Raw genomic sequence first — 27,903 nt, 5'->3', positions numbered from 1 at the left:
CAGACAGCCTGCCTCTACCCAAAGGCCCTGGGGTCCTCTCACCCACCTACCTATCCCCGACTGGGCCACCACAGAACTGTGGAAACGCATAAACAATCCCATTTCAGTGAAACACGACTGCTTCAGACCAACTGAGTGGGCTGAGGGGCTGAGCTGTGGCGCCGGGGCTCCAGCGCCCCCACCCGCCCCGGCTAACCGCAGCTGCAGGGGGAGGGGGTCTGTGAGGGCCTGTCCGCAGAAGCAGCTGGGTGCCGGGTGACAAGCTCAGTGGTGCTGGACCCGCAGCCACCGGACCCTGCCCCCTGCAGGCTGCGGGCGGGCGCCGTGGTGCATGCGGTGTGGGGTCGGGGCAGGGCATCGGCGTTTAGAAAGCAAACCGCGAGGGGCTGGGGGCATTCAGGCAGGCCAGGAAGGTGCCAGGCAGGCCGGGCCCCAGTGCCCGTTGGGGTCCCAGCCGCAAGCCCCTGCCAGGGCTCCAGGAGACCGCGGCACTGGCTGGGTAAGGCACAGGGTTTCGGTTTCCCGGGGGCCGGTCCCAGCCTGGCCCCGGAGGAGCCCCGCTCGGCAGCACGTCCAGCGGTCCTGCTGTGGGTCCTCTCACTTGGTTCTGGGCCGGGGCCTGAGGCCTGCGGGGAGGGAGAGGAAAGAACTCGGTCAGGAGCAGCCTTGCTGTGGGCGGTGGCAGGGGGCCCGCACCGGGTCCCCAGGCTCCTGCTGCCCCCTGCTGCCCCCTGCCCAGTGGGCTGCACCGCGTGTCCCCAGGTCCACTCGGACGGCAGGCCCTTTCTCTGGAGCAGCGAGGCTCACACAGGAAGCAGGTGACTGCTGCCCCCGTCCACCTGTCCAGACCGGGTTTCACAAAGCACGTTTCATCACCAGGCGGGCGGGGTGTCCCCAGGTCTCACTCCGTCTGTACTCACGGGTCCCCACTGTCACCAGCTCTCCCTGGAGGCCCCAGTCACTTCCCCACCGGCCCCTCATGTGGATGCCTCCTGCCGTGGCTTTCTGCAGCTCCGTCCTCAGGGCACCGGGCCCTACACCTGTGGCTCCTGCCCCAGGCCGGCCCTGCGCCCACCCAGTGCCCTCCATGCTCTCTAGTCCCGGGGCCCTCGCCTGGCTGTTGCCCCCAGATGCCCTGCGCCCACGGCACCCCGGAGCCAGGCGGCAGCGTGGGGCTCGGGGACCAGAGCTCAAAAGAGATGGGGCAGGAGTAGAGGATCAGAGTCCCCCACACTGTGGCTGCAGGCCCAGGAGGGACAGTCAGGTGGGCCTGGGCCGGGCCGGGGCGGGCAGAGGGAGCGGGGGCGGGGCTGCACCCAGGAAAGGACCAGAGAAGCGGGCTGAGGTGCCCTGACGCCACTCCTCCCACTCTTGCCGTGGCCACACGAGCACTGCAGCAGAGGACAGAACACACCACCCACGGTCGACACTTGCACGACTGAAAGATGGCACGACAGAACAGAAATGCTGGTGCAAACTGGGAGCCGTCACTCCGGGCATCACCCACCTGCTGCTTACTAATCAGAGTGAAAACACTCCTTGTGCAGCGGGGCTCTCCCAGAATCACCACCGTAACACGTCTGGGTCGGCGTCAATGCCACCGACGCCAGGACAGACAGGGCCCTGAGCCCCTCCCGCGATGCTCTGGGGAGGACTCACGTCACGGGTGTAGGATTCCTGCCTTAAACGCAACCTGGACCCAGGTGGGGGACAAACAGGACACCTCCAAAGTGACTTCGTGTCTGCGGTGTTATGCAAGACAAAAGGGGCTGGACGTGTGGTCCTAGGCAGGACTTTGTTTCCAGAAAAGCAAAGCAACGACTATGACAGGTAGACTGGGACCAGGGGTCACCCCGGCCGGGGCTGCGGGTAAAAACAGCTCGGTGTCCGGGTGCGCGGGAGAATGGCCCTGACCTGGGGGCCCCGGGGACAAACCCCGGCACAAAGTATCCTGATGGCTATAAGCAACCCTCACGTCGGTCCGTAAAGCTGTGGGGGTGGGGGAGCAATGCAGCAGACGCCAGCAATTCTCCTATGTTTTCCCCATTTTGTAATTTCAGGGTAAAGGGCAGGTGCTGTTCATTGGGGCCTCCTCACAAATTTCCTGTCGAGTTGAAGTTTTTCTCCAAATAAGAAGTTGGGGAGACAAGGAGGGTAGGGGTTCTTCCTCCCGTCCTAACGCTGGGATGACAAGGCCCACGAGCCTGCAGACTGGGAGCCCCAGGCCTGGCCGGGGGTGGGGGGGTACTGGGGAAGCGCAGACCCTGCACGGGCACAGCGGTCTTTCACCAGACAGTGGCCACACATGGTTGCTGTCCCCGAACGCATGGACTGCACACTCCAATGTCCCCCACACCTAGGGCCAGCAGCTGGGGCTGCAAGGACAAATCCTGGCCCCGAGGGACAGGCGGGTGCCCTCGTGAAAGCAGACAGCCCAGCTCAGCACCCCCGGGGGGGCAACCCCCCGCAGCGCAGGGTGAAGGCTGAGCCCCGCAGCGAGGCTGAACTAGGTCACAGCTGCACTGGACCACACCCCTGCCCTGGGCTCCGGCAGCCCGACCTCACCTCGATGCCCTGGCCAAGCCCCGGGCACATCGGGCAGCAGGTGTGTGAGGAACAGAGGGCGCCCCCCCCCCCCCAGAGCTCCCACCCAGGCGGGGCTCCGGGGCCCTGCACCAGATCACGGCCCACAGCACAGGCCGGGACGCCATGGGGACCCAGGCCCGTCACTCCGGTTGCAGCTGTGAGCCTCGGCAAAGACCCTGACTGTCCCACCCCATCGCGGGAGTCCCAGGAGGTGCCCACAGACCCACCCGCTGCCTCCAGGGAGAGGACGCCTGTGCATCCCCACAGGGGCCGGTGGCCTGCCTGTCCCTGGCAGCGGCCTCCAGGGTCTTCCCTGTCCCTCAACGGTCTCCCTGGGGACACGTGTGGCTGGAGCCAGGGCCAGAGGAGGGCCGGGTGCCCTGTGGATAGACTTGGGGGAAGCGAAGCCTGGCGGCCGGGAGTTAGCACGAGGCTCCGGCAGGGCGACCTCAGCCTGGTGGCCGGGCCGAGGGCCACGCCGTCCCCACCCTCCGGGCCCTGGAGCCCTGCTCCCCAAGGGCATCCTGGCTGGCCCTGTCCACCCCGTCGGCCCGGCGGAGGCTCTGAGGCCGCACCTCCCCCAACTAGGCGAGGCACAGCTCCCGCCCTTCTCCGAGAGGGAGGGGAAGCCGGGCACCGCGGCCCGGGGGACGCTGGCTGGAGGGCTGGGGGAGCTGGGTTAGTGTCCAGGAGGGCCGGGCGCGGGCCCTGCCTCTGCTGCCACCGTTAGTGCTGAGCGCCAGGCTGGTACGTACCTTACTGGATCACACAGAGTCTTTTTGTTTTATTATCGTCAGGGTCAAGGGCAACCTCTGCTTCCAAATAAAAGAAACGCGCTCAACAGCTCGCCCCTCACGAGCGACCCTGAGCTCAGAGCGTGGACGCTGAGCCGGAACACAGTCACACCCCAGGCCCCTCGCTGTGCCCTGCTGGAGGCGGCCCACGTAAGGCAGGCGTCAGCGGGTTAGAGGTGTGCTGGCTGGACGGTGCCCCCCAAGGCTGCCCCTTCCCGGAGCAGAGGCGCTGCCACCTCCTCTCTGGCAGGACACAGAGATGCCCTGGGAATCGCCCACACTCGGGTGGGGGGGAAGGGGTGGCAGCGGCCGGCCGCAAGGGGAGCTCCAGGGCCCTGGCGTGTGACGAATGAGCTCCAATCACGCGCCAATGCCCGGAGCCCTGCCGACTCGCCTGCCTGGTACTCCTGCTCGGGGTACAAGGAGGGAGGGGGGCCCCAAGTTACCTTCCTGGCTCCTGGAGGGGCGCTTCTTCCTTCGCTTGCCTGTGCCCTTTGACGTCCGGCCCTGGGCCCTGGGGAGGGCGCCAGACCCTGATGAGTCAGTCACAGCCTCCTCGGAGAAGGACCTGTCCAGGGAGGTGTCCAGGGCGGAGTCCGGGGCTGTGTGCTCATCATCTTCGTCTCCGTCCCCGCCACGGCCTGCGGCAGGGAGGCCAGCACCGCGGCCGTGGGCAGCTGCATCCTCTGCGCCCTTGCCTGTGGTGTCAGCCTCGGCCTGGCGGGCGCCCGGAGGGGCCGTGGGTTCCTCCGTGTCTTGGCTCAAACCCGTTGCCTTGGAGGGCTTGTCACTGGAGAAGTTGAGCGGCTTCAGGGCCTGAGTGCCTCCCAGCACCAATGAGGGCTGGGGGACCAGAGGGTCGTCGGTGGCCAGGACATCACTGGCATCCATGTACCAGGAAGAACGCCTCTCCAGGGGCCCAGGACCACCCTTCTCTGATGAGTCTCCAGCGGGCTGGGGGCTGCTGGGGGCGGCATCAGCGAGACCCCAGCCGCGGGGCTCCTTGGCCACTGCGGCGTCGAGACCAGGCTCCGACGTGGGGAGGCTGGTGCCTCCCACAGGATCCCTGGTGGCCGCTGTGGATGGAGTACCCATCAGTGGAGGGCAGGGGCCCCTCAGTGATCCCCATCCCTAGAGCCTGCCCAAGTCGAATACCACCCACCCTGCAAAGCCGCCCCCCCGGGAAGCTTTTCCTGGTGGCCGAGTGCGGGTTCCCACAGGGCAGGCCCAGGCCTTGATGTCCATGGTCTGTCCACGGTCGGGGGGGGGGACGCTGGGCCCCGAGACGATGGCACGTCGCCACCCCTGCCCCCAGAGTCCCCAAGGAGCCCAAGGCAGCCTTCTCAGGAGTGGAGAGTCCCACCCCAGGGCCTCATGCCTGCCTCCTCCACCACCACAGAGCCCCTCTGAGCCCCAGGGCATCTGTCAGAGGGCCCATTGGCCTGACTCCTCTGCCGGCCTGGGGGCTGGACGGGTGGCCGTCACACCAGCCGGGGAGCCCTCTTGCAGCAGACACACGCGGAAGCATTGTGGGGGTGAGCTGGCCCTTATCTCAGGGCAGCAGGGGAGAGGAGTGGGCTCTCCTGTGAAATCAAGGAGGGCTTCTTGGAGGAAGGGAGGCCCCGGGCTGCAAGGATGGCATAGCGCGGGGGTGGCGGGAAGCAAGTGGTGACAGGGAGGCGGGGGAGGGTCTCACCAGGTGCCTTGTTCCTCGGGGGGTCTGCGGCCGTGTCCCCTCGGCCACGGGCCGTCTTGCGCAGCTGGAAGCCCTTCCTGATGTCAGCCAGCAAGGCGTCGATGACACACACCTCCTCCTGCTTCCCGCCTCCCTGCCTGACTGAGAAGCCCAGAGACGCGGCTCAGAGGGTCCCTGGAGCCCACCCGCGGAATCGCCCCAGAGGAGGGGATGTAGTGCTGCAAGACTTCCAAGGAAGGAAAAGTGGCCATGGCCCAGGCCCGCCCCGCCCCCCCCTCATGGCCCGTCCCCGCTGCCCTTAGCGCAGCCTCACCAGGCTTCCCGCCCTCACCCCGCAGCCCGCGGGCCTCGTCTTCCTCCACCAGCTGCTTCCTCCTCTCAGCCCTGGCCGCCCGCTCCTTCCGGTCCCTGTTCTCCTGCAGGACAGATGCGGCCCGTGAGCCCGGCCCCCCATCACCCCCATTCCGCCCGCCCTACCTGGCAATGGCGGGGGCCCACCTTCAGGGCGCGGATGAAGAGGTCCCGGAAGGCCTTCATGGTGCTGAGCGTGTCCTCCAGGGACAGCTGCTGGGCATCCTCACACAGGTAGGTGGCCAGCTCCAGCTGCTTCTGCCTGATGGCCTGGAACACCTCCTCCACCTCCTGGGAGGCCGTGATGCCGGCCTGGGGGCACAGGGGCAGGGTCATGGCCCTGAGGGGGCCCACGCAGGGCGCCACCTGCTGTCATAGGGAGATGCCCAGGCTGGAGCCCCAGGGAGGGCGCGGTGGGGCCCATGGCCGCAGGAGGATGGCCACCGGCACAGGCCCTGCCGGTGTTGTGGTCTCTGAGCAGGACCGAGGGTCTGAGCACTGCAGCCGCAGGATCAGGGACCAGGAATAGGGGGCCGCCCTCCCGGAGGGGGGTCTCTCACTCTGGCTCTCTCCTCCCCACGCTCACCTGCCCCCCGCCCAGGGCCCCACCCACCCAGCACCTGCCTGGAGGCGTTGGGAGTACTGCTCCTGAACCTCCGGGATGGAGGAAGACACCTTCCGTTCCATCTCCAGAAGCTTCTTCAGGTTACTGCTGCACTCCGACTGGATGATCTCAAGGTTTATCCTGAAGGAGCCAGAGGGCCGTTAAAGTCAGGGGACGGCTGGTGTCCAGGCTTGCTGGGACAGCGGGGGACCCCTGGACTGCTCACCCTCAGGGACAGCGGGGACCCCCGACTGCACACCCTCAGGGACAGCGGGGACCCCCGGACTGCACAGCCTCAGGGACAGCGGGGACCCCCGGACTGCACAGCCTCAGGGACAGCGGGGACCCCCGGACTGCACAGCCTCAGGGACAGTGGGGACCCCCGGACTGCACAGCCTCAGGGACAGTGGGGACCCCCGGACTGCACAGCCTCAGGGACAGTGGGGACCCCCGGACTGCACATTCACTGGGACAGTGGGACCCCAGATTGCACAGCCACTGGCCGCCAGAAACACGTCAGAGCCTTCAGATGGCCTAAGTGGGTTGGGATGAAGCGCCCAGCCTACAAGGTGCTGCGTCTGTGGCGTCAGGACAGTAACCCCCACGGATCAGCCTGTCCTCGCCTGACCCTCCACAAGGTGCAGCAGCCCCGCGACAAGAGGACCTTCCACGGTGGCACGGTGCCGGGCAGGGCCTGTGCTGGGAGTGTGGACCCTGCAGGTGGATGGCCTGGGCTGCCCTCCCAGAGCTGCACCTGGGCTATGTGACCCCATGGACCCGGCCCTGCTTCCCCAGGCCTCAGTTTCTCTCCTTGTACAGTGGGGTGGCATGGCCTCATCTTGAAGGTTAACCTTGTGAAGAGGTCACGTTAGACCAGCCCCTGGCGTGACCGTAGTCAGGTCGCTCCCCAACATCCTAGGCCTCGGTTTCTTCCTCTAGGTCACACGGGCACAGGCCACGGCGGACGTGAGGTCTTGCCCAGGGTGAGAGTGTCTATCAGGCAGCAGATCCTGGGGGGCCGGGGTGGTGCCGCAACGTGCGACCCAGCCTAGTCCAGCCGCCCCACTGGCTGGGGAGCGGGCAGTGGGGGGCAGGGCAGGAGGTACCTACCCTGCCGCTCGGGAGGGCGGCTCCAGGTCCTGGGGCAGCTGCAGGAGGTCTGGGTGGCTCTCCTCCACCTCCTGCAACACGACGTGTCCGGTGAGACCCGCTGAGGCCACCCTGCAACTCCCCACCCTCAACAGCTGTGGTTCACGGCCCTCGGAAGCCCTCGGCACCCTGGGCCTCCAAGGCCTTCCCTCGGGCCTGGCCGGATTCTGCCGGTTTTGCTCTCCTTGGGGTCTGGGGAGGGACGGTGGCCAGCTGGAGTGGGTGAGGACTGCGGGGGGTGCAGTGGTGTGAAGGGGAGACCGGGGGCTCAGATGGGAGCCCCGAGGGGCTGCGGGCAGAGCGGGGCGTGGGCGCCATCCCGAAGGCCCCCCAGGCCGCGGACACCTCCAGCACGTGGTGCAGCAGCGTGACGCGGCCCTGCTGGGCCTTGGTCTCTGTGAGTTTCAGCAGCGCGCTCATCTTGAAGCCGTCCGCGTCCCCGGTGTGGCTGCCCTGCGAGGGCGGGAAGTGAGCCTCTCGGCCTGGGCCCGGGCCAGGTGGGGATCAGGGAGCAAGGGCGGGCTGCGTGCTGCCCACTCACGTAGTTGAGGAAGTTCCCGATTTTCAGGATCAGCAGGCAGAAGACGGGCAGCCGGTGGCTGGCGAGCAGGCCTGCAGGATGGCGTCCCTTCACTGCCTCCCCGCACCCCACGCACCCCACCTCCCCGCTAGGCTCCAGGGCACGAGGGAGCGGGCAGGGCAGCGGAAACCTGACTGAAAGCAAGCCTGGAGGCTCCGGAAGCAGGAGCGACATGGGCGCTCACTGAGCCTCACGCCCCCGGGGGCAGGTGACCACTGCCTGTTCTGGGGGCGAGGACAGAGGGGAACCTCTGCCACCTGCAGCCACCCTGGCTCTCAGTCTGTGGCCAAGACGACAGGGGACATCCCCACCCGGCGTGCGACCCCAGCGGAACCGAGCCATGCCTCGGTGGTCAGGCCCGTCCGTGTCCCTGCCCGCTGGCTGGGGACTCCTCGCTCAGGGAAAGCGGTGTGCGTGTGTGTGCGTGTACGTGTGTCGGCGTGGGCACGCGTGAGTGCGTGCACGGCTCAGGCTTCAAGACGGGGCAGTGGTCTACAGGGAGGGGAAGGTTGGCACCCCCAGGGCCTGCCCGCCCCCAGCCGGGTGCCCCACTCACCCTCGCAGGCGGCGAGCAGTAGCTGGGCCTTGGGCCGCACCATGTCCAGCACGACGGCCGTGCCCTCGCACAGCAGCATGCACTCGACCCGGAGCTGGTAGCTGGGGCGGCAGGGCGGGAGCTCAGGGCCTGGGGGCCTCCACCCACCCGCCCTGGACCCACAGGGCCCTCTCGGCAGCGCTGGTGGGGGGTGGTCCCACGGCCTGGCCCTGTTCAGCATGCAGCTTCCCGGGCCTGGCGCGGGCCCGGGAAGGGCGCTCTGGACAAGCCCCAGGCTGCCGAAGATAAGGGCAGGCGCTTCCCCGTGGGGCACCCCTCGCTCCTAGAACAGGGGCCTTCCCGAGGGTCACACAGGGGTGGCTGGGCCTGCCTGCTGGAGGCCACACAGCCCTGCCCGCTGCCCGCCCCCAATGCCGTCGCCGGCCGGGAGGGAGGCCCCGGCCCACAGGGTCCCCTTGGAGGGCCCCGCGGCTGGGGACTGCTCTTCGTGGAACCCTGGGACGCGTCTACACAGCCCTGCTCTGTCCTCTGGGTCTGGGCCCAGCTCCCACCCGTGGGCAGGCCCTCGGGTGCAGGGCCGCCGAGCTCACCAGGGGATGTCCAGCAGGAGTAGGTAGAACTGGTCGGCGCTGGCCAGCCTGGCTCGATCCTCTGGGAAGGAGCGCAGGTGTTCAACCTGCAACAGGAGGCCCCCGCGTGCTCACCCAGGAGGCCTGCGGCGGCTCGCTGAGGCGCCCGCTCACCGGGCACAGCTCTGGGTGGAGCTGCAGGCCCCCTGGGCCCCCCCGACACACACCTCTTGGGTCCACTCACCTCGTGCTTCTCGGGAAGGAGCTTGCGGAGCTGCTTGAGAACCTCCACGTCAAACTTGGTGGTGTCCCCAGCCCGGATCATAGCGGTGACCTCCTCGTTGGAGCTGGAGGGGTGAGAGGACGGGGGTGGTCACACGAGGCACCCCACTTGGCCTCCTCGGGACCCTGCCAGCCTGGGACGGCCCTTCGCCCACGACACCTCTGCTGGTCATGCCCAGGTTGCCTCCCACACCTAGGAGGTCGCAGGGGCCAGAGCTGCGGGGCACAGAGAAGGCAAGCCACCTGCCCGGGGTCACACAGTAATGACGCTGGCGGCTGAATGGAACACTCCTCATCTGCCAGAGCGCCCTCTTCCTCCTCCTTCCAGGGGGCTGCTCAGGACACAGGTGGGCTGGCTCAGCGGTACCCAGTGAGCTCCCGGGCGGAACACCTGCTGCAGGGAAGGACTCAAGGGCTGGGAGGCTGGGCCACGTCCTCGGCCTGGCTTGGCCACCGCCTGTCTGTGGCTTAAAGGGTCCCCACCACTCTCTGGGTCTCATTTTCCCCAGGGAGTCTGGCCTAGTGGTCTCCAGAGCCCCCAGCTGGGGTCCTCTGTGGCTATTACCCGCGCTGTCGCTAGCCCCAGGGATGGCATGTGAACTTCCCAGGGTGGCCTGCAGAGGGCACTGCTGAGCCCAAGATGTGGGGCCGGGTCAGGCGGGGCCTGGGAGTCTGACTGGGGCTTGGCGGGAGGGGCGGGCTCTGCGACACCAGCTGCTCTCAGATCCTCGCAGCTCACCATCTAAACTGCTTCAGGAAGATGTTGAGGTTCAGGCTCTTCTTGGAGTCCAGAAAAGTGATCTGGAAAACATCCCTGACCCATCAGTACCTGGAGGGCAGCCACGGAGCCCTGTCTAAGCCCTGGCCCCTCCCTACCTCCTTGGGCTCCTTCCTGGCTGGGGCCACTGCTTGTTCCTTGGGCTTGGCCACGGGGAAGGAGAAGAGCCGCTCGATGGTGGAGAAGTCAGGCTCCACCATCTCAGTGTCCGGGCTGCTCAGTGACGCCCACATAGAGCTGCGCTCTGCGGGCAAGGGGCCGCCAGTCAGGCTCACACCTACCCCGGGAGTCTGGGGTGCAGGTGGCCCGGGCCTTGGAGGGCTGGCAGGGATGCCCTGCCTGGGGCCCAGCCCAGGGCAAGCATACAGTGGGCACTTAATAAATGCCTGGCAAAGGAAGTCCTCCAGCTGCTGCCATGCCACATATGTGGGTGTGGCTGCACTGGGTGGGGGGGGATTGCGTCCAGGCTGGCAGGTGACCTGGCCAGCCTCTAGCCAGCCTCGGCCTTGACCTCCTCTGAGCCATCAGCACTCAGCCCCTGGGCGGCATCAGAGACACACACTGGCCTGCAGCTGTGCGAGGAGAGGGGCCTCAGAGGTGACCCCTGACCTGTCCCTGCCCCGGCTGCCCCCCATGGCGGCCGAGCCCCTGCCCTCAGAGGGGAGCCGCCTGGGGGTGTGGACTCACCTCGGGCCACGCTGGGACCCCTGACCTGCCCCTGCCCCGGCTGCCCCCCATGGTGGCCGAGCCCCTGCCCTCAGAGGGGAGCCGCCTGGGGGCGTGGACTCACCTCGGGCCACGCTGGACGGCAGCTTCTGCCAATTCAGCTTCTTCATGCGCAGGGTGGGGGGCTGCACCCGCCGGTGGCTGGGGACCCAGGCGGAGCCCAGGCTGTGCGCCACGGTGATCTCCTCCATGCCGCCCGCTGCAGGGGGCCCGGAGGTGCCCGGCAGGGGCGGGGGCGGGGGCGGGCACCCCAGGCCTGGGGGTGGAGGCGGGGGTGGTATGGTCCCACTAGGGCCAGGCAGTGGGGGAGGTGGGGATGAGGGAAACGCGGCCCCCAGGCTCGGCAGGGGTGGGGGTGGAGGAGGTGGGGGGGGCGGGGGCGGGGGACAGGTTGCGGTGCCAGGGAGGGGGGGTGCAGCTGGGGGCGGGGTGGGCTCCAGCTGCTCTGGGGCTGTGGGCTGCGGCGCCGTCCTGCCACTCTCGCCCTGGACGCTGGCAACGTGCAGGCCGGCGAGGGCTGCCGCTGGCTGCTGGCCCCCGACACCCACCGTCGGGGCACCGGTGTTTTGGGGGGAGCTGCCCCTTCGACTCTGGCCGAGGTTGACCTGGACACCCTTGTGGGCCTTGTCCAGGGAGTGAGGGCGGGGCCGCCCCTTGATGGACAGGAGCCGCTCGACCATCTCCTCCAGGGTGCACTCCTGGGCTGGGGTGGGAACATCCAGGTCAGGGTGGGGGGCATCCGGAAAGGTGCAGCCCCCTCCCTCGGGCAGAGGCGGGTTAAGGACCGAGGCTGGCCCCCTCCCCCCACAGGCTAAGAACCCAGTGTGCCCACCAGGCTGGGGTCAGGGAGGGGGACGCGGGCGGGGGCTACGGGCATGGGGCCCCTGCCCGCACCCCATCCCACCCACTCACTGTCACTGGCCAGGAGCACGGCCCGGTTCACCAGGCTCTCCAGGGCCTCCCAGAGCAGCTGGCTGGAGCGGAGGGTGGGCTCCAGATGCAGGAGGCCCTGCAGCACAGACAGCAGGTGGGCGGACACCGGGGAGCAGCTCACCTGGGCGGGGTGGGCAAGGAGTATGGGTCACAGCCATCGCCTCCCCAGGAGCGTCCACCCTGTCACCCCTCTATGCCCCACGGGGGCCCTGGCGATGCGCCTGAGTCAGGGCTCCCTGACGGGCACGCCGGTGACACCTGGGGTCAGGTCAGCGTGGGGGGGTGGTCTGTGCCCTGTGGGATGTGCAGCATCCTGGTCTCCCCCCACTCGAAGCCGGTCGTACCCGCGCTCAGTTGTGACAACCCCAGATGTCTCCAGATGTTTCTGAATGCCCCCGGGGACGCTGGCCCCTGGCTGAGAGCTGCTGGGTTCGGTGAAGGGAGCGGCTGAGCTGGACCAGAACCCAGCGCCCCGACTCGCTGGTCCCGAAGTCCCCTCGGTACCCCTCACGGTGGCCGGTGGGCTGGGCCCAGGACAGTGCAGCCAGCCTGTCCTCCTGGGTCCTGTGGCCCTGGCTCTGGCCGGAGACAGCCCAGACCCGGCCCCAGGCAGCGGACTCCAGCCTCTGCCTCTCTCTAGTCCCCCAGGCCTCTCAGCTCTGGATGTGGCTCCCGCCGGCCCCATCAGGGCAGGGTATGACCAGCGCAGGACAGGAGGCCCCTTCCAGCCCTGGGCCCACCGGCCCCACCCCCAGACAGTCCCGGGAGGGGCTGCCCGCCCGGCCCACCTTGTGGAAGAGGGAGGCGAAGACCTCCTGGTGGCTGCTGACGTCGACGCCCCCGAAGACCCGCAGCAGCTCCTCCTCGTCCTCGGCCTTGGCCTCCCTGAAGGCCTCCAGCTGGATGAGCAGGTCCTCGTCCTCCAGGTCTCTGCGGCGGGAGGGTGGGTGGGGGCGGGCGGGCTCAGAGGCTGCTCCCCCAGCCTCCCTGCCCCCGACAGGCGCGCACACAGCCCTGAGCAGGGCCCGTGGCCTGCAGGTGGCCGCCGTAGCCAGGGGCAGCCGGCCTCTCCGGTCAGCTCCGCGCCCCTCGGGACAGGAAGCGCGAGTTCTCACACTCGCAGGGACAGACGGAGGGGCCGTGCCACGGGGGGCACAGAAGGGGGGGCAGGCCCTCCTCTGGGTGCTGGAGGGCGGCACCAAGGCTGCCCCCGAGGCGTCCCCCCGGCCTCTGCGAGCAGGCGTGGGGCTCTGGCCTGAGCGGGGTGCTGTGCGTTCACCGAGCCCAGCACAGGCCCGTCCTCAGCCTGGGAAACGAGCCGCCCCCTCAGCGCCCAGCAGACCTCTGGCGGAGGCCGGCGTAGCCCCAGTCGCACCAGCTGGGGCTCCTACTGCTGGGGTCGCCCCCTGCCCACCTCCCTGGGGGTGGAGGCCCCACCCTGGAGCGTGGTCCTGGCAAGGCCTGGGATGGGCTTCTCAGCTACACGGGTTTCTAGATGTCCATTTAAATTTGAATTTTAGGTAGATACTGAACGATATTTAGCACAAGTATATCCGTGCTACGTGTGGGACATACTTACACTAACAGAGCGATCTGTTGTCTACCTACGATCCAATTTAACTGGGCGTCCTGTACCGTACCTGGTAACTTAGTCTCTCGGGGCAGCTCCCAAGCCCCTGGGTGGAAAGTTCTGCTTAATGGCCTGTCCAGCAGCGCTAGGAATGGCCAGCTGGGTTCTCCCTGGGACCTGGCCCCAGGAGCGGTGGGCCTGCTGGGGCCACTCCAGGAAGCCCCCTCCCTGCCCATCTGGAGGCGAGGCTTGGGACCCAGGGGGAAGGGGGGCCTGGTTCTGGGGAGCAGAGTGGGGACTCACCGCAGCCGCATCAGAACGTCCAGCAGCTGCAGCCCTGGGAACAGACAGGTGCGGTAAGTCTCAGAGGCTGCCGCTCGGGCAGCCCACCCTTGGGTCACCCGCATCTTTGACACCTGCATCTCCACCCTTTCCCTGGGCTCACTCCTACCACCCAAAGCACCCCGCCCATTCCCTCGGGACACTGGGGATATGGGGCTCTCGGGGGAGACCACGCTGGACGCACAGTGGTCCCCAGTAAACGGTCCCTGGCACAGCCAGCAGGGCTGGAACTGGACGTCAGAGGACCCGCCTCCCTCCACTGCCCGGCAGCCTTGCACAGAGAGCCCTCCAGGGCTAATGTCCAGGGGTCCCGAGGCCCTCGGTCCACCGAAGGGAGCAGGCGGGGGCAGGAGGATTCCCGGGCTCACGCAGAGCCTGCCTCTGGGGCCCTGGAGTGGAGGGCATGGGGCATCTCCCAGAAGGGGGCAGCGCGGGCTGGGCGGCCAGGGCCCCAGTGGTGGAGGTCCGGGTAGGGCTACCGATGAACTCGCTGCGCAGCTGGGCGCGGGCACGGACGTCCTCGGGGCCCAGGATGATGGCGTTGACCACGCTGAGCAGGGTGGCCACGTAGGGCACGTTGTCGCTGTCCGAGAGCTCGTTCATGATGACGCTGAAGCGGTACTGCTGACTGCACACCGTCTGCAGGGTGGACGGGGTCAGCGTGCCCCCAGGCCCCACCCAGGCGCCAGCCACCCACCGCTCACCTTGTAATGGTCCAGGGCGTCCAGGGTCAGGGCGTGGCCCTCGGGCGAGTAGACGCACAGGGCCGCTAGCAGCTCCAGCACCTGCTTCTTGACCATCACGTTGGACGTGTCCAGAGCTGCCAAAGGCAGGGGGCCTCTCAGAGGGGCTCACCGACCCCAGCCCGGGCTTCCCTCCTCCCGCCCTGCCCCCACCCGTGCCCACTGACCCCCAGCCCGGGCTTCCCTCCTCCCGCCCTGCCCCCAGGGGCCCACCGACCCCAGCCCGGGCTTCCCTCCTCCCGCCCTGCCCCCACCTGTGCCCACTGCCCATCCTGGGCTCCCACACTTTGGCTGCCAAGGGCAGGGGGCCTCTCAGGGGGGCCCACCGACCCCAGCTGGGGCTTCCCTCCTCCCGCCCTGCCCCCACCTGTGCCCACCGCCCATCCTGGGCTCCCACACTTTGGCTGCCAAGTGCCTGGCTGGCGGAGGCCGGGGTGCCCTGTATCAGCCCACCGCCCACAGCAGGCGCTGGCCTCTCCGGACGCGCTGACCGTCCCCGGGGCCACGGGGAGGGGTGTGGAGGCAGGCACGGCCCCAGTCACCCGGGGTCGACTCCCGCTGGCCCTGAGGTCTAAGGGGGCCCCTGTGGGCTCCGGGCCCAAGGCCAACATTGGCAGCCCTCCCAGGGCTGAGCCCGTGTTTTCTCCAAACTTAGACCAACTGTGTTTACAGCAGACACAGCCTGCGATGCCTGCTTGTCCCCATGTACCCCTGCCTCCCACTGCATTCCCGGAGCTGGGAAAGTTTTGGGGGTGTCTCTCGGCTGGCCCTGCTGAGACTGAGGCACAAAGGACTCTATAGACAGCAACAGCCGGGCCTGGGCCGGGTGGTCTCTGGTTCGCTCGCCCACACAGGCCCTGCCCGCCCCGGAGCCCCGAGCATCGTGGGAGCAGCACAGCCTGGTAGGCAAAGAGCACGCAGTGACCACTGTCCACCAACGGCCACTCGCGGTCTCTCCCAAGGGCTGAGGACTGAGTTGGCTGCAGTCCGGGGAGACTTTCTAAAAGAGGTGACAGTGAGCCAGAACTTGAAGGGCGGGCAGGACTTGGCAGGCACACGACGGCACAGCAGCCTGAGCAGAGGGTGGAGACGGGGAGACCGGCGGCTGGGGAAGGAGAAGCCCCAGGTGGCCAGAGCAGGGATGGGGGCGGGGAGGGGGTGGCGGTGGAGGATGACGCCGTTGGCAGGGGCCGCAGACCTGAAGGGCTGAGGCCGAGGAGCTCAGAGCCCGGCAGAGTGGAAGCAGGCCCCTCAGGTGGACGTGTGTTTCTGACCCAGGTGACTCCAGCTGCCACGGTGTGGACAGGGGCCCGGAGGCCAGAGACCGGGGAGGGGGCAGGGCCCAAACTAGCACAGGGCTAGGTGGAAAAGCAGGGCAAAGGCACAGAACAGAGGGGGCAACTAGGTGCAGCTGGTAGAGGATCACGGCTCCAAGGTGACCTGGATGCTTCAGACTTGGGAAGATGGGAAACTGGTTCCTCCTCCAAGAAGTCCTCCCTGGCTGCCGGGCCAAGCTCTTTCTTCCTGTGCCCCAGCCCTCCCACTGCCTTCCCCAGCCCGGAGCCTCACCCTGGGAGAGCTGGCGCACGTAGGCCTGGTTGCTGAGGATGTACTGGATGCCCTCCTGGGAGTTCATGACGGCGCGCACGCAGCTGATGCAGGTGAGCTGCAGCAGGGCGTCGGCGATGCGGGCCACACCGCGGCCCGACAGGCGCGCCAGGGCCTCGAGCAGGAGGTCCAGGCCGCTCTGCTCCAGGAACTGCACCATCCAGCCCCCGTCGCTGCTCTCCAGCCGCTTGCGCAGCCCCGAGTAGTTGACCACGGAGGGCACCTGCAGCAGCCGGATGCACAGCTCGGGCTCAGCGCTCTCCAGGTTGGCCTCCGTGGGGTCCGAGTCCTGAGGCCCCAGCTTCTCCTTCAGCGCTGCCCACTTGCGCTGCGCGCCCTCCTTCACCGACATCTTGCTGAACTGCGGGGCCAGAGGAGAGGGGTGTCAGCCCGGAGGAGAGCCACAGCCCAGCTTGGCCCCTGGCTGGTCAGTGGAGGCAACGTCCTCTGCTCCAGGCCTCCACCTGCCAACTGGGGACTCATTGCGTTCCTTGCTGATGCCCAGGCCTGCCCGGGGGACACACTACTGGCAAACCCTCATCCCACCAGGGTTGCCACTGCCCACAGGCTTCCCCTGTGCCAGGCTCTGCTTACACCCATCCCGGTCTCGATCATCACGGCAACCAAGGAGGCAGCACCGCTGTCCTCACTGAAGGCACCAGGACCCCAGAAGGCTACACTGGCAGGAATACCACTGACCCAGTGGTGATCAGGCAGCAAAAATGGGGTCTCCGGGGCTCCCTTATCTGGCCCCCAGGGTGCTTCCCCTGCCCAGTGGACAGAATCAGATGGGGACAATAGGGTGGGCGGGGACAATTCCAGACCCTGGTCATTTCTAGCCTGCCCACAGCATCGGGAATGTGCCTGGGGAGGGCGGCTGACTCGAGGGTCATGTCCACCGCCCACCCAATTCAGGGCAAGGCCAGGGCCCTATGGGGAGCAGCCCTGCCAGGCCCCAGTTTCTGTGGGCCTCACTCTGTCAGTCTGCGTGCAGTGGAAGACCGGTGTCCCCCAGGCCTGTGGCTCTCGGAGACTGACCCGGATGCAACTGCAGGAGGTATGATCGCAGCCCAGAGGACATCCCCCGGAGGCCGAGGGGTGGCCCAGCCCAGAACGACCCCCAGACGTGCCCTTCCCCAAACGGAACAGCGGGACAGGTCACCACAGCCACCGAGGCCCCTCCCTGGGGCCCTGGGCTGTGATGCTGTCCCCAACCACAGACCCTGGGGCTGGCCCCCAGAGATCAGGGGCAGTCCAGGCTCTTCTGCGACCATGTAAGGCTTGGGTCTTATATTTAGCGTGTGAGAAGGGCAGCGTGGAGGGAGGCCTCAGGGGCAGGGCACGGCAACACCACTGTGCCTCATGCCCAGGGCCTGGTGCCAGCACTGCCCACCCCGACCCTTGGCCTCCACCACCCGGCAGGCGGGCACAGTACGCCCCCACTTCACAGGAGCGGACACGGAGGCAGCACCCAGGGAAACCAGATCACGTGCCCACGGCCCCAGAGATGGAAATGGCAGAGCTGAGGTTGGACCCCGGAGGGCGGCCTGAGGCCCTCGAGATGCTGGATGTCCAGTGCAGCGTCACCCTAAGGGCTTCTGGCCCTGGTAACTTAGAGGGGAGACCCGCGGGGCGACCTGAGGTCACAGGAGACGGGCTGAATGGGGCCAGGAGCCCAGGGGCCTGTCCCCGGCGGGGCTCGCGGCCCCAGCGCGCGCTGCTGTCTCTCTCGGAGGTCCTGCTCCCCCTCCGCCTGGGTGAAGGTCTTGGGCATCCTCGCCCCTCCTCTGTCTGCAGGGGGTCCACACCAGGAGTCCAGCACCCTCCCCCCACCCTTCATCCTCCCCCTGCCCACCTGCCCTGCGGGACCCACGGGGTCCTTCCAGGAAGCAGCCTGGCCGGGGGGAGAGGGGGCTGACCCCCAAGTGCCCCTAGCTCTGACGCTCCCAGCAGCCCCTGGCCGAGCCTGTTCCCTCATCTGCACCAGCGTCGGGCTGCTGGCAGCATCCTGAGGGGTGGGAGGCGAGGGGCCTGTGGGGTGCCCCTCAGCCCTCCCCCAGGGGCCCCCACGGCCTGGGTCCTGTGCTGGGCCAGGCCGGCTGGAAAAGCCGGGGCCCGCCCCGTGACTGCACCCTCCCAGGCCCGGCCGCCTCAGACCCCCAGGCACTCACCCAGATTCTCAGGACCTTCCGGCTGCCTCGGCCCATCGATTCTGGGCCTTGCCACCGGCTGCCCCTCACACTCTCCTGGCTTCTCATCACTGCTGACCACGGAGCTGCCCAGTACCAGCTGTGGCCCCGATCCCTCCCAGGCAGCCTCTCGGTGGAGGGGAGGGGGCCGCTCCCACCAGCACACGGAGAGCGCGGCAGACGGACCTCCGCACACACTGCCACCCGCCGCGGGTGCTGCCGCTTAAGGAGGACCCAGAACCCACCCTCCCTTCCCGCCCCGCCTCCACTGGCCCGAGTCCCTGGCTGCCTGGCACAGGCTGAGTGGACAGAGCGCGAACTCTCCCAGGCCAGCGCTCTGGCCTCCCAGTGTCCTCGCCAGCCAAGAGCCCCAGGGGTCCCTGGAAGCAGAGGCAGCCCATGTCACCAGAGCCACCCTTCCCGGTGCTGCCCCGTCCTCCCAGTGCACACCCAATCCCCGGGCCCACAGCAACAGGCCTGAAAGACGCCCCCCACGGGAGCCCTGGGTCTGCGGGAGCGGAAGCAAGGCAGGGGACCAGCCCTGCCCGCCATCTGCCCACGAAGGATCCTACGCCACGTGCCCTGGCACCGAGCTCTGCCCCAGTCGCCGCGTGGGGCAGCGACGGTGCGCAGGGCTCGGCTGGCCATGGCCCAGTGAGCACAGGGCATCCAGCTGGGAGAGCAAGCTCAGCTAGTGACCCAGAGGCTTAGGTGGGGCGGCTTCTCTCCCTCTGTGATGCCCACCAGGGTGCCCAACATCGTCCAGGGCTGTCAGGCCCTGGGCCAAGGACATCCTCCTAGAAATGTTCCAACTGCTTTTCAGGATAAAGACTGAATACATAAATGGACCACGACCAGACCATATATAAACACGGAACTCTGAGCCACAGCTGCAGCCACCAGCCCGCGACACCCAGCCACCATCACAGGAACCAGCCCAGGAAGCAGCTCCCTCCGCGCCAGACCTGCAGGAAGTCAGACCTCCATCTCTAGCGACAGCCCAGGAAGCCCTACAACTGCCCTGTGACACCCCCCACAATGGCCTGGCTTGATCAATAACCCACGGCGTCCATGGTCTTTGTTCTCGCTTCTGACTGAGGACCAACCGGAGAACACCGGACGTGCCCCCAGCCATCATGTGGACGCCCCGTGTCTTATGGGCCGTCCAGCTTCCCAGTCCCACAGCCCCCATCACGACCGAGGCCCCCTTTTTCCTGTAAAGAAGCTTTCTGTACACAGAAGATATTTTAACGTATTAACATATATTATATAACACGCATGTAGATGGCTATGTGTGTATGGAACATTCTAGGTCTGTAGTAACCAGCCAGCAGACGACTCCCTGGCCGCAGCAGCCTGGAATAGACAGCCTTTGCCTGTTCCCGTCCAGGCGGCGGCTGAGCACTTCCAAAGTGAGCACCGGAGGAAATCAACCTTTACTGCCCTCAGGAGCACAGGCTGTGGGGACGGCCCTTCCTGACAACACCCGGGACGCTGCGTGGGAGGGAGCGTGGTGGAAGGCTGCTGCCTCCTTCCTGGGCTCACCGGCTGTGCGCCCAGGGAAGTTACTCTGCCCCTGTTCTCCATCTGTGAAGTGTCAGAGGGCTGCAGCGGGTTTCCGTGCAGAAGCTGCACCCGGTGGGCAGAGCGAGCGCGCAGGCTCTTCCGGCTCTTGTCATCCTGTCCGTGGATGCCTGCCTCTCTGCCCTCGGGCCCCGCTCAGCCCTGGCCCACCGCGCAGCCAGTCCAGGCAACGAGACCTGGCGGGGCCACGGGGACCAAGCCAGTGTAGTCTAGTCAGGGCGGGGCCCCAAGCTCAGGAATGTGTTCCCAGTTCTGCGGGGGGGGGGGTCCCCCCCAGATGAGGGGTGTGGGGTGTGGCCAGCCTGCCCAGAGCAGGGCCAGCACGGGAATTTGGAAGGGCAGACCGTTTTATGCAGCCAGCGCGGCGGGCTTAAGAAGAGCACGACCACCTGGGGCTCCCAGGGGTTCAAGTTCAAGTGGCTCAGGCCAGCCCCCGTCCCTTGGCGACTGAAGCACCCCCCTCTGTCCTCCAAGCAGTCCGCCCCACCCCTGCACCGAAGCTACAGGGGCAGTGACCCTTTGCAGAGAGACCCTGAGGCTGATGTCAGTGGGATGCTGCCGGCTGATCCTTAACGTTCACCTTTTTCCTTCCATTAACGTGGAGTTTCCACTTGGACCGGGTCATGCCTTCCCCTTCGGACGGGGACTCCAGAAGGTAGGGTCTCCCTCTGAGCTTTCCCAGGGTCAGCCCACCGATCCGGGTGTCCTGCTCATGGGCACTCGCCCAGCCCACACAGATGCCCCTTCGTCAGACGCCCGTCTGGCCCTCCTCCTGCACCCGGCCAGCCTGGTACCTCCACCTGGGCACCCTCATGCCTGGGCAGCGGGGCATTCTCGGGAAGCCACCGCCCCTGCCTGGCGGTCATCAACCTGAGTGCGTGCCTACGGCGGGGGCAGGGTCAAAGCTGGCCTCCCAGACCAGCCCCTGCAGATGGAGAAACTGAGCCAGAGAGGGCGAGCTGGTCCAGGCAGGCACTGGGCACTGAGCTGTGTCCTGGGCACGGCTGCTGGGAGGCCCTGCACAGATCTACTGGACTTTGAGCAGCATGGTAGGGTGGGGAAGCCCAGACTCGGGGTAAGCACTTGGCACCTTGTGGAGGTGGGTGAGGCCTTCTGTTCCTCAGTCCCTGCAAGGGCTGGCGGAGGAGGGGCTCTGGGGCCAGAGCGGGGGCCAGGGCTAAGGAAGGTGCCGGTGAGGGGGACTGGCTGCCTGAGGCTGGGGAGACAGCTTTGGGGTAGCCCTGCCAGCATCAGCAAACGGGCTGGGGTGCTTCTGGGCCCAGAGCCAGTGAGGGCGGGGGCGGGTGCAAAGAGTTAGCTCGTCTTCCCCCGGGGTGGGCGTAAAACGGCAGGAGGGGGGTTCCGGAACTGGAAGGCAGGGGCTGCCACACTGTATTTTTAGCTCCTACAAGAACCCAAATTTTTCCACTGCCTGGCAACTCTTGGATTACATTCCTGGCAGCTCCTGGAGCTCAGGGGCAGCCCGGGCCCTGCTGGGTAGGAGGGGGAGCTGAGGCTGCCCTGCTGTGACCCCGTTACCCCTCCTTTCCAGAATCTCGGCTCCTGTGTCATCTTCACCAGGCCCCGAGCCCTCAGGGTGCCTCAACTCAACTGTGTGGGTCACCTCCCGTGGGCTCATCCCCGGTAGGGGGTCCTGTGCACAGTGGGCCCCCGGGAAGGAACTGCACGTCCACCCATCGCCTGCCCGTACCTGGGCGTGGAGTGCGCAGGGTCCTCACGGGTCCCTGGCCCGTCTCCCGTCCAAGGAGCCCTCCTGCCCGCCCCACCTGCCGTCTCCAGGATGGGGTGTGAGGCCCCTGCCTCCGGAGCCCTCACTGCATCCAGCAGCGGGACAGAGGGGCCCGCTGGGAGGTGGGTGGGCGCCAAGACATTCGCGGCAGCACCAAATTAAAACCCAGAGGTGACAACCGGGGTGCCAGGCGCACTGTGTGGGATTCCAGCCACGTGAAATGTGACGTGTCGCACGAGACACGTGCCAAACGCTAAGAGATGATGCATCCACGGTGAATATGGTCATTTTCATGATTATAAAGGGACAGAGCAAGCAAAATGACAGAAGGAGACCAGCAGCATCTCACAGAGGGAGCTGGGCTTCGAGCAGGTCCACCCCCAGCTCGGGTCACCAGGGGTGAAGGGATGGACCTGGGAGCTGGGTCTTCTGTACAGTTAGTTAGTGCAGAAGGGCCGGGGGCCCGGGTGGCCCACCGTGCCCAGGGATCTGGACCAGGTTGGAGTCATGACCGACGTGGCAGGCTCACACCCTCCTTGTTAGGAGCAGAAGCTGGTGGGAGCCACACAGGGAGGGTCCTGGAGCAGGGAACTGACTCAGGTGAACAGGAAAAGCAGCCGGAGCTGGGGCAGGTGGTGCCGCCCTACCTGGGCTCACTGGGAGGAGGGTCCCTGCAGTGCAGCCCTGAGCTGGGCCTTGTGGGTGTCTGGGCTTCTGGTAAGGGGCTGGGGGTGATCTGGGAGCCCTATTCCCTGGGGATGAGCCAGCTCGGATGCAGGGAGAGGACAGGAAGGGTGGAGGCGCCCACACCAGGGAGAGGACAGGAAGGGTGGAGGCGCCCACACCAGGAAGCCAGGCTTTTGCTTCCAAGTGCCCTGAAGGCTCACAGGAACTGGGTCTGTCCTCGCCTCCTGCTGTCACCTGGTCTCTGGGCCTCGGCCTCCCCAGCTGCACACAGGCAGAGCCAATGGGGAGCGCCCAGAGGGCCTGGCCACCTCTGCCAGTCTCAGGGCTCTGGTCCAGGTTCTGGGGGATCCCAGGCCGGGAGGGAGGGGACCGGCTCAGGGGCCAACGGTGACAGAGGCCACTGCCGCCTTCTGGCGGTGAGTCAGCTCTGACAACGAACACTTGAGGGAAGTGATGGGTGCAGACCTGCGGTCAGGGAGTGAGCGAGGGCGAGGAACCTGGTGGCCCCGCGGGTGGCAAGGCGGCGTCTGGCCACAGCTTCCACCTGCAGGGCTCCGCTGGGCCGCACGCAGACCTCAGGCTCGCCACCAGCGTCCCCTCTGCATGGGTTCTCTCCCCCAAGACCAGACAGAGCTCAGAGCAGCCTCCTCCAGGAAGCCCCGTGTCCCTCCCCCCGGCCCCCTGCTGCCCTCAGGAAAGGCCTCTCCCAGCAGGGAGGAGGACCCTTGGTGTCCAGGGAAGGGAAGGGGTAGGCCAGCTTCAGGCCCTGATCGCCCTGTGCTTGTCTAGGCCTCAGGGTCTTGGGGTAGGACATGAAGGCCACCCACTGCCTGCCCCAGGGGGCCCCCACCCACCCCCGCCTGTCCTACGTCCCCATTCCAGGCTGCCTGCCCAGAGTAGGGAGAACAAAGCAGCAGACTGGCAGGGAGGGGCCCAGCCTGCACAGCCTGGCACTGCCACGGGCTGCAGCCAGGGCCTGGGGGCAGGGGACAGCTCAAGTTCTAGCTGAGGCCAGGCTCTGCTGCTGACTGGCCGTGTCCCTTGGGCAACACACAGGACCTGCTGGGCCCTGGATTCTGTCCTCACACAGGGACGAGCATGTTGGTGCCACCTCCCCGCCCCAGTCTGCCGACAGATCCACGGATGCCACCTGCAAAGCGGGCCCGTAACTGCCAGGAAGCGCTGTGCCCCGCTGCCTACCAGTCCACTGTGCGTGACGTCACCTCGGCCAGGCTGCCGTGGCCGACACTGAGCTGGAATGGCGCGTGCCCCTTCTCCAGTCCCGCTCAGCATCCCTGGGCCACCCACCCCGGAGAGCCCGTGCCAGGAGCCCGGCCCTACCGGGCAAGTGGGACCCTGGGCCACCCACCCCCGAGAGCCCGTGCCAGGAGCCCGGCCCTACCGGGCTGTGTGCTGTTCCCTGCCGGGCACCGAGGGGCCAGGCCCATCCTGGACTTGGTTTTCTCATCTGCAAAATGGCCAGAATGCTGTCCAGGGACCGTGGGTCGGCTGGGCCAGTACCGTTTGCACAGGCGCCGGGCCTGCCTGGCCAGTAAGGCCCCTCCCAGGTGGCTCCCCTACTCCTCTCGGAGGCGACCTCCGAGGTCCTACCCCTGAGCCTTTGTCCCGGCCGCCCCTCCCATCGCTCTGCCACCTGCCACGGGCGGCCCCGACTGCTCTGCCTCCAGCTGCACGGCCTGGCCCGGCCCCTGCGTCGATAGCTGGAAACACCAGGCAGGGGCCATGGATGTCCCCAAAGCGGGCAGCATCCGATCTGGGCACACGGGGCTGGCGTTCTCAGGCCACTCACGCCTGTGCACGTGGGGCGGCGGAGCCAGGCCGGGAAGGGGGACGGGCAGCACCCCCTCCCCACCCTGGGGCTGGGTGAAGAGCAGATGTCTGTTTCCCGGCTGCGGCGCGCAGGCGGCAGTGCCGAGCTGTACATACTTGGAGCAAAAATGGGGACACGGGCTCCGGGACATGGATGGTGGGAGAGGCAGGCTGCACACCGAGGCCACATCCCAGGGCCCCAGAGGACCGGGACCAGGCCGGACGGGGAGACTGAGGCCCTCTCACCCAGCTGGGCAGGGCCCATGCTGGCACTCACGCCCACATCCACCAGCACCTGGTGAGGACCAAGGTCAAGCTCAGGGATGGAGAAGCCCCTGCCCCACCAGCTGGGTCTGCGGGGACGGCGTGACGCGTGTGGAGTGGGGGAACCAGCACTGTGTGGCACAGCGGGGGCTGGGGCCGGCCTCTGCTCACACAGCCGAGCAGGGTCTCAGAGGAAACGCGGGGAAGCCACGCCCAGGGCTGTGACGCGGCCCCGCCCCTCGCCCCCGGCCCACTGCACCCTCTAGCCGGCCCACTGCACCCTCTAGCCGGCCCACTGCACCCTCTAGCCGCAGCGCTCCCCTTCGATGCTAGGCCTCGGCGGCGCCACCTGCAAAACAGGAAGCAGAAACAGCCTCCACCTCCCCAGGCGTGCGCCTCCCACCCATGCGGGGCTTCGCTCGATGGCCCCGGCCAGCCGGCCTCCAGCAGCGCTGGCCTTGCACCCCTTCCCAGGGAGGCCTCCACCTTCCCGAGCGGGTGGGCCCGGGCACGACCTCCTGGGAACCGGTGGTCCTCCAGTCTGCCCTCCCCCTCCCTTCCCACTGGGCCCAGCTCACAGGATGGGGGGGCTGAGGACGCTCTGGCAGCCTGTGAGCAGCGGCCGCTGCCCAGGGCACCTGGGAGGTGCCGCTGGGAAAGCTGCACTGGGGCAGAGGGCTGCGATGGGGGGAGCCGGGCAGGCAGAAGAAGAACGATGGGGTGGGCAGGCCGGGCAGGCAGAAGAAGGACGATGGGGCGGGCAGGCCGGGCAGGCGGAAGAAGAAAGCGGCCTTGGCCCTTGCCCTTCTGCTTCGGACAGCTCAGGGAGAGATGCCTTTTCATCAGTCACCCACCTGCGACTGCTTCTGCCCCTCCCGCCCCCGGCCACTGCCAGGAGGGTCCACCGCCCTGATGGGCCGGCGGCTCCCGGGCTCCAGGGCAGCTGTCCGTCCGCGTTGGCTGCTCTGCTCTGCACTCACACAGGTGGGTGCCCTGAGGGTGGGCCGGCACCCCCTCCCCGCATTGGGGGCCAGGGGCAGGGGGCGCTGCTTGGCCAGGACAAAGCTCTCCTAACTCCTAGGGCATCAGGCCTGGAACCCAGAGGCTGCTGCACCCATGTGCTTGCTCTTCCTGTGGGAACTGCGGCGGTGATAAGGGGCAGGGGGACAGCCCTGGCCTCCAAGTGCTCCCCGGGGGCCGGCCAGTTCTCCCCCGGCCCCCGGGGCAGCACGTCCCGCACGCCCAGCGTGGTGGATGCCACGCTCCGGCCACCGCAGCGGCGAGGGGAGCATGAGCCTGGCGCACACAGCGGGGGCTTCACAGACATCTCTTGCCAGGAGCACAGCACTGGTTCTGTCCCCGAACCACCCCGTGTCTCAGTCTCCTCTTCCCGTGAAACAGACAAGAATCCCAAGACCCACCCTTACCCAGGACGGCGAGAGGGCCAGAGATCACGGCGGGAATGCGGCAGGCTGGTTCACTCGGCCCTCCTCTCCTTCCTTCATTCAGCCCACAGACCCTCAGCCCGTGGGGGGACCTCGCCTCTGGGTTCCTCCTCTGGGTGCCCTCACAAGCCAGGGGCTCGAGCTCACTTCAGGGAAAGCCCCCGCCAGGGTCCAGGCCAGGCCAGCTGGCCACACCTGCACCCAGGGCGGCGGCCCATCATCAACCAGTTACCATCCATCCCTCCTGCGGTTCCACAAACCACTAACTTTTCCAACCTGGAAAACAATTGCACTTTGACGAAAGGCAAATGGAATCTATTCAGGGTGCAGCTTCCAGGTCCCAAATGTGAGGTGTGTGCAATTAACTCCGACAGCCTGTCAGCACCTCCACAAAGCGGGCCCCCACCTGACGGTTAACTCTTTGCCGCCGATGAGCGGAGCCTCAAAGGACTTGCGGCCTGGATGGGTCACGGGAGGGGCAGCCCCACCTGGTCACCTGGGTTCACGCCCCCCCGGCAGTGCCCCCTCCGCCTGCCCACCCGCCCCGATGACCTGTCAGCCCCGAGCTGGGGGCCGGGAACTCTTGTGGAAGAGACGGGAGGGTGGGCCTGGGCAGCGGTCGGGACGGGCCTACCGCACCAACCTGGCCCTTTGAGCAGAAAGTTGATGCCGGCCTGGAGAGGAGTGGGGACAGTGTGAAGTCTCAGGCTCCAGACCTGGAACCAGACGCCCACCCACAGCTGCTACAAGAGGGCTGCAGCGTGCCCTACCCAGAGCCCGCCACCCTGGGAAGCACCATGACGGGGTCTGGGGCTTTGTTCTGGGTCCCCAACTCCTTCACCGCTGGGCGACAGAGGAGGTTCACGCCTGAGCAACTGTCCCCACCCTTCAGGGTGCAGGTGGGGAGACTGAGGCCCAGAGAAGGCCAGAGTCCTGGTCGGTTCCCACTGCCAGAGGGAGAAGGGGGCGGGGCTGGTGGGGGGGGACTTCGCAACTCCAGCTCCTCCGTGGGTGTGCCTGACCTCTGGCCTTGTTCCTGATTCCCAGCTGGGGCGGGGTCATGGCCACTTTAGGTGCCCTGACTCCTGGTGTGTGTGTCCAGCTGGGGTGGGGCAATAAAACTGCGGTCACAACTGAGGCCGGCCACCATGCAGCCTGGGGCCTGGGTCACAGAGGCTCAGGAGGCCAGACAGACAAGTCTCCCTACGTGCCTCCCCAGGAGCAGCCAGTGTTGGTGGAAGCGCGGATTCCCTCCTAAGGCTACGGTCACTCCCGGGTTCCTCCCGAGGAAAGGGGCCCAGGAGTGGGACCGGAGCAGCACGGGGCCAGACTTCCAGCCCCATTCTGGAGGAACCCGGAGTAGTGACGGGGGCTAGCTCCCCCAAGGCCTGCCTATGGGGGTGCCAGGGCCCCGTGTGCGCCCACCTGCATCCAGGCGGCTACAGACCCAGCAGCCCAGGCGGGGCCGCAGGCCGCCGCATGCCTTGTGGTGCCACTTGAAGTTGCAGTTTATTTCCCCAACTGTGGCTGATTCATGGTCAGGATGTAGCAGCCGCGAGGCGGGTAAATTCTGCCGGCACCGGACAGGGCAGAGGCCCGGCCGACCCTCGGCCCCACCACTCGAGGGCAGCGCGCGCTCGGGCGGCGTCTCCGCACCGGGGCCGGCAGTCCGGGGTGGGGCGCGAACCGTCGGGGCCGGGGCGCCGCAGGGTCCCCGCCTGGGAGCCGGGATCCCGCCGCCCTGGGCGCGGGGCTGCTGGGCGCCACCCCGGGCGCACACGCCGCTCCCCCAACCCCACTCCCCGACCCCAAGCGCCCCCATGGCCCGGACTCAGTTTCCCCGCGGCTCCTGGCCGGCCCAGAGGTAGCCGACTTACCGGGAGGGGACGGCGGCGGAGGGCGGGTATATTAGGCCAGCGCTCGGTCCGCGTCGAGTCAGGAGCCGCGGACTGCCGGCCCACTGCGGGGCTCCGCACAGCTACGGCTCCGGCTCCGCTGGCCGCGCGGGAGGAAGAAGAGGCACCGCCCAGCCCCGCCCGCCGGCGGCCACGTGGGGAGCGGGCGTCGGCCGGGGCGGAGTCTGCGGGGGGGGCGCCGGGAGAGGCCCCGCCCGCTCTTGCCAGTTGGGCCGGGGCGCAGAGGGAATCTCCCCGCGTCTATAAATACCCGGGCCGCCTCCGCCGCGGCTCGACAGGTTCCCGGCCCTGCCAGTTTCGCTGTTCGTGGGCCGGGGTGGCGCTGGGGAGTGAGACACACAGAGCGGGGAAGGGGTGGGGGCGTCCTGGGA

The 27,903-nt window shown here is 67.6% G+C and overlaps 1 protein-coding gene across 7 annotated transcripts; it reads right to left on the bottom strand.

The window, feature by feature from the left end:
• Nucleotides 1-375: 375 nt before the first annotated feature.
• Nucleotides 376-27,620, bottom strand: INF2 (inverted formin 2). Of its 7 annotated transcripts, none has more exons than XM_027120742.1 (23): nt 27,494-27,620; nt 15,829-16,228; nt 14,221-14,336; nt 13,996-14,155; nt 13,478-13,511; nt 12,393-12,534; nt 11,584-11,725; nt 10,736-11,374; nt 10,044-10,189; nt 9,907-9,968; nt 9,130-9,232; nt 8,907-8,992; nt 8,317-8,417; nt 7,722-7,792; nt 7,526-7,633; nt 7,142-7,212; nt 6,052-6,172; nt 5,575-5,739; nt 5,390-5,492; nt 5,077-5,217; nt 3,827-4,456; nt 3,342-3,398; nt 376-626 (listed from the first exon to the last, which is right to left on the bottom strand). In XM_027120742.1, exons 2-22 carry the CDS (start codon nt 16,217-16,219, stop codon nt 3,343-3,345), a joined length of 3,588 nt encoding a protein of 1,195 aa, XP_026976543.1. In that variant the 5' UTR covers nt 16,220-16,228; nt 27,494-27,620; the 3' UTR covers nt 376-626; nt 3,342. The 7 variants fall into 7 exon arrangements, with proteins under 7 accessions (XP_026976543.1, XP_026976540.1, XP_026976541.1 ...); XM_027120739.1 differs by lacking the exon at nt 27,494-27,620 and adding an exon at nt 18,039-18,159; XM_027120740.1 differs by lacking the exon at nt 27,494-27,620 and adding an exon at nt 18,039-18,158 and having other exon boundaries at nt 5,408-5,492.
• Between the last annotated feature and the right edge of the window lie 283 nt (nt 27,621-27,903).

Source organism: Aethalodelphis obliquidens, unplaced genomic scaffold (assembly GCF_003676395.1).
Source record: "Aethalodelphis obliquidens isolate GAN/ISIS:26980383/991018 unplaced genomic scaffold, ASM367639v1 scaffold21, whole genome shotgun sequence".
Lineage (NCBI taxonomy): Eukaryota > Metazoa > Chordata > Mammalia > Artiodactyla > Delphinidae > Aethalodelphis > Aethalodelphis obliquidens.
This window is presented reverse-complemented; position numbering and strand designations above follow the sequence as displayed.

What these genes read in the sequence shown, in the direction of transcription:
- INF2 (XM_027120739.1), bottom strand. Translation starts at nt 18,125, where the DNA reads ATGAGAAGCCAGGAGAGTGTGAGGGGCAGCCGGTGGCAAGGCCCAGAA. An exon ending in AGTACTCCCAACGCCTCCAG is followed by an intron (nt 5,740 to 6,051) that starts GCAGGTGCTGGG and finishes CTGTGCCCCCAG; the next exon opens with GCCGGCATCACGGCCTCCCA. An exon ending in TCTTCATCCGCGCCCTGAAG is followed by an intron (nt 5,493 to 5,574) that starts GTGGGCCCCCGC and finishes TCTGTCCTGCAG; the next exon opens with GAGAACAGGGACCGGAAGGA.